The sequence below is a fragment of the Mus pahari genome, chromosome 1 (assembly GCF_900095145.1).
Source record: "Mus pahari chromosome 1, PAHARI_EIJ_v1.1, whole genome shotgun sequence".
Taxonomy (NCBI): Eukaryota; Metazoa; Chordata; class Mammalia; order Rodentia; family Muridae; genus Mus; species Mus pahari.
Window position 1 is genome coordinate 70839955 of NC_034590.1, and position 9191 is coordinate 70849145.

The 9191-nt window shown below is 50.7% G+C and overlaps 1 protein-coding gene across 2 annotated transcripts in view; it reads left to right on the forward strand.

Moving 5' to 3' along the window:
- The first annotated feature begins 4373 nt into the window (after positions 1 to 4373).
- Positions 4374 to 9191, forward strand: part of Chrdl2 (chordin like 2) — a 28781-nt gene continuing 23963 nt past the window's right edge. The window contains exon 1 of one of the 2 annotated variants that reach the window (XM_021210807.1): positions 4374 to 4619. In XM_021210807.1, coding sequence (XP_021066466.1) covers positions 4538 to 4619 — 82 coding nt within the window. In that variant the 5' untranslated portion in view covers positions 4374 to 4537. Of the gene's footprint in view, positions 4620 to 7918; positions 8121 to 9191 lie in introns of those variants that run through there. The other variant, XM_021210799.1, reaches the window with a different exon arrangement.

The window sequence follows — 9191 nt, forward strand, 5'->3', positions numbered from 1 at the left end:
GAAAGAGTGTAGATAGATCTCTTCAAAAGGGAGAAGGATATGAAGATAATTGCATTCCATGGAAATGCTTTGACTTCAGAAGAGGAAAAGCTGAATAGTCAAATGGACAGGGTGACCCTCTGTGGACACTGTTCCTTCTCTCACCACTCCCGCCATTGCCCAGTGGGCCCAGGAACAAATAGCCATGGTGGCAGAGATGGAAGTGTGCATGGGCTCAACATGGAGTTCCACTTACTAAGACTTACTATGGCCGCTTCTGAGTGTCAAGTCTGCCAGCAGCAGAGACCAAGCCTGAGCCCCTGATATAGCATCACTCTCTGGAGTGACCAGCCAGCAACCTGGTGGCAGACTGACCACACCACACCATTCCCACTGTGGAAGGGACAGTGCTTAAAAATTCCTGTGAAGGCCACACGACCAGTTACAGGAGTGAGAACCATAGTTGGCAGAAATGTTTTTGTCTTACCTCTTATTAAAAATTTGTAGGGCCGGGCGTGGTGGTGCACGCCTTTAATCGAGGCAGAGGCAGGCGGATTCCTGAGTTCGAGGACAGCCTGGTCTACAAAGTAAGTTCCAGGACAGCCAGGGCTACACAGAGGAGAAACCCTGTCTCAAAAAAACAAAAACAAAAACAAAACAAAAAAAGAATTTGTAAACACATTAAGTCGATATTTGTGGTTTTCTTTCTTCTGCTTATCATGTAATATAACATCAGCTGATATAATATTAGTGATTAAGTGTTGTAAATCTATATTATCACATTAAAGTGATAGGACATTAAAAAACAAAGTATTACTCAAATGATTCTTGCTCTATAGAGCTCAGAAGATTCCAGGTGGTGGTCTTTGGAGCTTCAAGATTTGCTGTTTTCTCGACTGGATTGGATTATACTTTGCTGTGGTTGCTCATTTTCTTTGGCCTTGTTTTTTTCTCCTTTGGAATATGAATGTCTACTTGGTACCGTAATATGTTGGAAGTGTGTCACGTGGTTTTGACATTTATAGGAGCTTACGGTTAAGATATTGGAGACTGTGAAAGCATTAGCATTTTTAGGGGTTGGGGAGACCTTTTAAAGTAGACTATAGCAATGCATGCTGAGGTCAAACCCAAGGCCTTGCACATGCTTGGCAAGAACTCTAGCACGGGACACTTGTGTGTCTTAGTGATGAAGGCTGAAAGCAATGGGTGTCTCGTGTATTCAGATGAAAGCATAATGCCTTTCTAAATCATCCATGTTCCTGCTCACACACCCAGCCATGTTTATTCAGTGTCATTGTATATCACAAGTTTGCATAATACTCAAATTAGATATAGATGTAAGGAGGGCAACTTTTTCACAGTGCAAGGTGAAGACACAAATACATATTTAGACTCCACACAAAGACAGAGAACTCACTATAGCCCTTGCTTAGCATGTAGCAAGCCCTAAGTTTGATCCCCAGCCCTTAAAAAAACAATCTTTGCTTGGGAGACTCAGTGAAGCCCCAGAGGGGGTGTGGCTAAGTTATATGCGTCCCTGGCACACAGGAGGCCCTGTCCTCTCCCCAGCTGAGCATGGCAGTGCATCCCCAACCACATCTCTTAGAGGGAAAGGTAGGAAGACTGTCAGTTAACATCATGGGGAGCTAGGACCATGGCTTCATGGGTAAGAGCTCTTGTTTGACAAACATAAGAACCTGGCTTCAAATCCCTTGCACTCACATAAAAATAAAAAGTGTGTGTGTGTGTGTGTGTGTGTGTGTGTGTGTTAAGGCCTGTAACTCCAGTGTTGTCTGTTGTGGGAGGTGAGAGGAGAATCCTTGGGGCTGGCTAGCTGGCTATTGGGCCAAGTACTAGATTCTTTCCAGTAGAGGTAGTATCAAATAAGGTGGAAAGTGATCTAGCAAGACAATGACTGCCCTCATCTGGTCACAACGTGCAAGTGCGGGAGCATGTGCACCAAATACAGGTGTGCACCTAGGACACAAATGTGCACACTCAAGAGACAAAAATAAACAAGCAGCTCGAGGTCACAAGCTCCAGCACAAGGGTACAGACCTACTTTCCTAGTCACGAGGAAGCTGAGGCAGGAGGATCACAAAAGCCAGTTGGTGCAACTTGGCAAGAAAGGAGTGGAGATGAGACTCAGTCAGGAAATGCTGGTCTACTTTGCTCATGGCCCAAGATTTAGAAGCAGAAGGAAACTGATCTTCTAGCAGAAGGAAAATGTGTACAACAATACAGAGGTGTAAAATGCATGGACACTTGGGGGAGGCAAGTGGTTGGTAAAGGTGTAGGGGGTAGGGGGATACTGGTGGGTAGAATGGGTACACAGTGGGTGTAGGGTGTAGGGGAGTGTAGGGGGGTAGGGTGGGAACAGGGTGGGTAGAGAGGGTGACAGTGACAGGAGTCAGGAGTCAAATATGCACAGTCTTAAAGTCAATGCTGAATGTTATACATCTTAATCCTACGAGTTTCAAGATGGCCAGAATGGGTTCAAGGAGGGCACGTAGACATCTGGTTTGTCGTTGAAATGATCAGCACAACTCTTGTGGAGAGTGTGAGGAAAATACATTAGACCGTCTGGACCAGGGACAGGAGACCTGAGGACAGGCTGTGGGAAAGGACTGTGAGTAAGGGTTGAAGACGCCAGAGCTCTGAGGTAAGCTGAGGTGGCGGAGACCCTTCTGGGAAGCAGAATGAACAGGGTTTGGAACCCACTGAGCCCACCTTTGGTAACCTTAGACATCCAAACAGGTCCAGAGCACACATTAGCAGAGGCGGAGGAGGAGAAGATTACTTCTTAGCAAACACTGTATCTGGGAGGGCGGAGTGGAGGAGAGCTTTGACAAGGAGAACCTATGTCAGAGAGGACTGCAAGAAGCTCGCGTTGTCTTCACTCTGAGAGCCTTGAGTGGTCAAGAGCTTTCTTGGTCACTGTTTCCTCTCACTGCTCACTTGGCACGAGGAATGCAGCCTTAACCCTGCCAGTCACAGGACCTGGAATGGGGTGTGGCCCGCCATTTCTTCTCCATCCTTACACCTGTCCTGGTCTGAGACACTGGTAGCTGTGTAAGAGATGCTCAGGAACCAAGGTCCAGAGCCAGGACGGCTGTGTTTGCCCACAGTGGCCCAGCAAGCTGTGGATGGAGCCAACGCCTTGAGTCTGCCCTTTCATTGCAGAACCTGTGTGCTCTGAGGTGGACAGAGCTAGTTCTTTTCTTAGGGTCCTATTAGTTCAGGAGCTCGTTCAACATGAGGTCTGGAGCAACAGCCTGCCCAGGCTGCCGGGCTTCTGGGTCAGCGTGCTCACCTTCTGGTGGAAGGACAAAGCTCTGGCACTGGCTATCAGTGGCACATGCAGAGCAGTGGGGCCTCACCTGCAGAAAGAGTTCCGTCCCGGGCTGCTTGGTAAATGGTAGCAGCAGTGACTCCATAGCAACGCTAGCTCTCATCTGGGGATGGTACCTGGGACCACCACCTGCCAATGGGAGATTCCAGGTACCCGACATGACTTTCCTCCAAAGTTGAAGTGCTTTGATGTTCCAAATCTTATATGATCCTTTGCGACATTTGCAGGACGATATTGAAGACTTTTAAAGTAACTGAAATCATCATTTTAGTGCTGGAGAGAAAACCTTTCTCCTAGGCGCTATGTCCAAGCACACAAATTGTGTTCAAAATGGCAAGTATCTCTGCGCTCCCCCACCAAATACCCAATCCTGGGATTCCCAGACTCGTGCTATGACCTTCCTCACTCCAACAGCAACCCCACTCAGTTTCATCTGAAATCTAACTGGGTTGGATCCCCCTTGCAGGCTGGGTACAGCGGGGAGCCAGGAGTTAAAACCCGGGGCGCCTGTGGCCCCCTTCCCCCCCTCGTCTCCACTCGGCGCCTTGCCTGGAGCGAAGGTTCCCAGCCCTGCACTAGAGGGGAGGGGGAGAAATGGGCTTGTTTCTCGTGGCCAATCCACGAGCTCGCGGTGCCTCAGAGGAGGCGCCAGCATTAGGGCGGCCCAGGGCTGCAGGCTTCCCGCGGCAAAGTACAAATGCGCCCGAGCGCGGTGTCTGGCGCCCGAGGCGTGCACAGCGGCAGCGATCAGCCTCCCCCGCGCCGCCACCGAGGGTCTTGTCGCCCCACCGCGCCTCAGACCCGCGCCGGACCCCGCGCCGCTGCGCCGCCCCCAGCCAGCGCCACCGGGACACTGCGCCCCGGTGACCGCACCCCGCAGATCCCGGTTCTCTAGCTAGCACCTTCTCCCTTTCTGCCATCGCCTTTTTCTTCATTTCCCCATATTCTTTTTCTTCATTTCTCTCTCTCTCTCTCTCTCTCTCTCTCTCTCTCTCTCTCTCTCTCTCTCTCTCCCTTCTCTTCGTCCCTCCCTACTGTCCTCTCATCCCCATCTTAGACCTCCTTCTTACCTTGGCTTCTCTTCATCTTTGCTTCTCAGACTCCTCAGGCAGCGGTCCTACTTGGTCCTGAGGACTTACTTGTGTCCTTCTTATCTCACTTTCTCCCGGCTCATCCCGGGGTTGTCTGACCTTGGGACAAGGAAGGATGGTTCCCGGGGTGAGGATCATCCCCTCTTTGCTGGGACTCCTGATGTTCTGGCTCCCATTGGACACGCAAGCACGAGCCCGTAAGTAGAAGCCTGGCAAAGTCTGGGCAGGCAAGGGAGGGATGCGAACCAGTGGGATGTACTTTGCTGGAAGATGTTAGGACCTGGGGACCCCTTCACACGTGCATTTGTCCAGGCAGCACCTGCATAGCAGGGGTAGATGTTGCTCTACGACCAGTGTGGGCTGGTGAGTCTTGGGGGAGAAAGAGGTTTGGTAGAGTTTCTTTCCGGGGTGCTGCTGGGGGAAGAGCAGTGTGCATTGTGGGAAGGGACCTTACTCCCAGCAGCCTGGTGTGTTGAGTATGAAAGACAGAAAGGCTGTTGTGTGCAAGAGCTCCTGGGCAGAAAGATGAACAACATCATTGCTTTTGATACTCACAACACTCCAATGAGGTGTCATCATTATGTTTAATAGATGAGTAAAGTCAGCAGGGCAGAGAAGAAAGTTTCCCCGAAGCTGGTAAGCCATCCAAAGCCAAGAGTTTAATTCCAAATCCTGCCTTACAGTGTCTGGAAGACACCCCGATGTGGGGCTGAGAGACTGGAAGGCATCGGGGCGTGGTGAAAAAAAGATGAGGTTCTTCATCTTCCCAACCCTACTGTGTGCCAGCTGGTGGTGGGTCAGATACGGAGGGCACCTCACCGTCTCTTTTCTAATCTATAAAATAGGAGCCTCTTAAAGCCGTTATGAGTATTAAATGACAGGAAGCAGGCGGAGCAGCTTGTATAGAGATGATTCAAGGTGGCCTCATCAAAGCGTATCAGCTGCCTAAGCCCCCAGAGTTTCCACTTCAAACAGTAGGTTATGCAGGACCACAGCCCCTGTTTCCTAACTGCCCCTCCTTATGCTGGTGACCCCTCCTGAACCTCCCCAATAAAGAAACAGAGGCCAACAAGGACAGTAGTTTGCTCCAGGCCACAATGGCACTGCTGAGCTTGAAGACCCAGCTCCCCACCTCCTAGCTGACAACCCTTCCGTTTTCCCAGCTTGGCTCCACCTGCCAGCTCTGCTGCTGTCTGGCTCCTGGCTTTGTGGGGCTAGTGGGGCTAGATTTGGTCCTATTTCTTCTGAGAAATGGAAATGTTTGCATGTCTGTCTGACATTCCCTAGCCTACCAGTGGCGTGAGAATTATGGACATTCTCATAAGCAGACAACAGAGAGAGCTTAGAATTGGGTTCAAGTCCTGACTCTGCCTCTTACACCTGTGTCACTCTTCAAAGTTCTGTGAGCCTCGGTTTCTTCATCGGCAAAAGAAAGCCTAACCAAGGTCTAAGGATGTGGGCAAGGACTAAAGGAAGTGATGCTTTCAAATGCCTAGTAAAATGTCAACTATTCAGTCAATATTCCCTCTCCTTAAGCCCCGAGCTTCCTCCTAGCTGCCTACTGTCTACTGAGGGAGACTTAGTCTCAGAGGACTGCCATGCCTGCCCTGGCCCTGGCCCTGGCCCTGGCCCTGGCCCTGGCCCTGCAGCTTCCTTCCCAATACCACTGCCCTGGGTGACCCACTGTGAGGATAGCTCAGAGGTACCCAAAGCCCCCGTCTCCCCCTCTCTCCACCTTCAACAATTCACATACCTCTTCCAAAAAATTCTGCCTGGTGACCAGCTCCCTTTCTGACCTCCCCTCCTCTGTGCCTCCAAGGGCCTTCCAGTCTGTGTCTGTCACCAGGTTCTTCAGTAGGCTACCTCCCCCATAAATACAGAGCTCCAGCCACTCAAGAAAATGATGATCACTAAAGTGAGGTGGCCTGGCATTCTGGGAGGAGCATTAAGATCCTGGTGGTGTCACAGCTGGAAGACACTTCTGTGTCTACTATCGGATTATCTACTTTCATGGTTCATCTGAAGGAGGGTCTGCTACAAGGCCACAAAGGAAGGAACAGAAACCTAGATCCTAACCCAGGACCTGTCAATTGTTGGCCATGGGAATTGGGACACATCCCGTATCTCTGAACCTAATGATGACTGGGACTGTGGGTCTAAGAATTTTGCAAGTCTCCTGCTGGTATCCTGTTTTAAGGTCTTGCATGAAAGGTCTCGTCTTAGGGTAAGAGAGATCTCAAGCCTGTGGTGTGTAAGAAGTCTCCTGGTGACATCCAAAGTGCTTTTACAAATGGCACCAACAGATGGGTGTTCTCAGGTCCAAGGCAGCCACACCCACAAGTATGTCTAGGGCAAGTGAGCAGGGGTTTTGGCATACTCCTTAGCTGAAGTTCAAGGCTGCTCCGCAAAGATTATTTATTCTCTCTGGCTCTACTTCCACCCGCAGATCCATACTTAGTCTAAGCTAAGCTGCACTCAGCCATAGCTGTCAGACACTCACCACTGACTGGTCCTCAGTTCCACCTGAGGCTGGCGGCTCTGGCCTCGGTTCGGACTGGTGCTGATCTCAGTTCCAGGTGGAGTCACATCTGTGTGGTTCCACCCTGGTCATGCATCCCCTCTGTGACCCAGAAGTGACCACATTCCCAGCTCAGCTCCAGGGCCTTCTCTGGTACTTGCTCCTCTCTGCACTGGGTTCTTACAAACTGTCTAACAAGCTTCAGGAATCTCTTCTCCCCTTTTAGCTAATGTTACTTCCAGGAGAGGGTCAGTCGCTAAGTCAGACATCAACCCTCAAGGGTGTGTGTGTTATTGGAACTAGAGCTTCAGTTCTCAGGTGGCAGACTCGCAGAGCCCAGCAGCAGGCCTGGACAAAAACGTAGTTTCTACAGGATGGTGGGGTTCCAAAGGCCAACGCACCACTGGAGTGTCTGGGTCCCAGTGCTTGATCGTCCCCTGATTCCAAATGTAACGTTCCCAGACCTCTGTTTGCCACCTATAAGGTGAGATGCTTGCCCTTAAGCAGGTGATGTTTGGGGACCATGGTAGCATTGACTGTCTGAGATCAAGACATCCTTGCCTTCAGTCTGAGTCCACGTGACTTTGGAAGTGGGAGTTGGGAGTGTGTAAGTATTCTGCCCTGTGGGGAGGAATAGATGAACAGTACCTATGAAAAGGTGCCTGGGGTGGGGCAGGTGTGGGGAAATATGTGTCATGAGATGCTTACCAATATAGAATTCTGTTCTGCTGTCCAGCTTAGTCACATCTCTATCCATCTGACCAGATGTGCCCAACTGAGCAGAGAGCTGGTAAAGGAGGGCTTGAAGTTCAGCCTTGGGCAAGGCCCTGTGCCTGAGTCTCCAGCCACGAGCTTCTGCACCTCCCTGCTTCCACCAGTAGAGGTCTCTGCCTCACTCACGGGCTCCAAGCTGCAAGCCCCAAGACAGCTGCGCAGTTGCTCCAGCTGTTGCACCTGTTCAGGGCTGGCCTCTCAAGTTCCCTCAGCCGCCGGCCATGGCGCCGGCTCAGAGAAAGGACCTAGAATATCTTGAACTCCCAAAGAGGAGGACTGATGTGAGAGAGATGTCCCTCGGAGATGTGGCGCAAAGATCAGGCACCACTCTGGGTAGGACCCGAACCTGTTGCGCACTCTTGTATTCAGGAGTTCTTCATTGTGTCTCAGCCAAGTTTGTTTGCTTGTAAGTCAAAGCCGATTTCTTCTGGCCCTGTCACTTGGACCGGTACCCCTGTAAGCATCCTCTCCAGAGATGGTTCGAGAATGGTTGTGGAGTCTTTGCGGGGACAGGTCTCTGACAGGTCCTGATTCCCCCCTCACTGGGGCTCTCTTTTTCTAGAGTAAAGGGACTGGACATGGTCTGAGTTCCTAACTTTCAAGGATTCTATGACTCTAAGTGTGTACAGTCAAGCAAAATAGAATGCAGACACCTCTCTTTGATAGGTAATAGAGATGCCCTTCCTGGCTCAGTGGTTCTGTCCTTGGAACTCCATCTATGCTCCTCAGTGTCTGTCTGTCCAGATGAAGAGAGAAACATTCAAAGAAGTGTATCCCTTTCACACAGTTTAGCCACTGAGGCCTTTCTTGTACCCTTAAGAGGCAACCCTCTAGGGAAGCCAGAGCCCAGGGAAAAGCTTATGCCTGGGGGGAGTGAATCTGTCTGGGGGAACGTGGGATCTGAATGCCCACATTCCTGGGCAGTCCAGCTCACTCAGCTCTGCTGAGCTCTTGCTCCGATTCCAGACCTCACTCTCCTCTCCCTGAACCTCCGGGTACGTTTCCATGGCCTTCTCCAGCCTCCCTCGAAGCTGCTTTCTGGTTGTCTTTCCTGATTGCTATTGGAAGAGTCTTGAGGCATCCTCCCCACCTTTGACCTTGCCCACACTGGGTCAGACTGTGGGATGTTCTAGGAGGGGACACTTGAGATCCCCCTCATAAAGATCAGGGAATCATCTGTGCTCTCAGCGGCCCTGAGCTCCCAACCTCTGGGTGCGCTCTGTTCTTTGGTTTGGCAGGTGGTTTGAGAGTCAGTGGCCAAGAGCTGGAAGAGGAGGTCAAAGGCTAATTCATGTCATGTGGCAAGATATACCTGCTGAAAGGGCCTGTTCTACTCCCATGCAGTAATGTCGTGTTTGTTGTTGTTAAGGAGAGAGGTTTCCAGGATTAAAGACCATAATTGGCTCTTCTGCTGGAGCTGCTCTCTCTCTCTCTCTCTCTCTCTCTCTCTCTCTCTCTCTCTCTCTCTCTCTCTCTC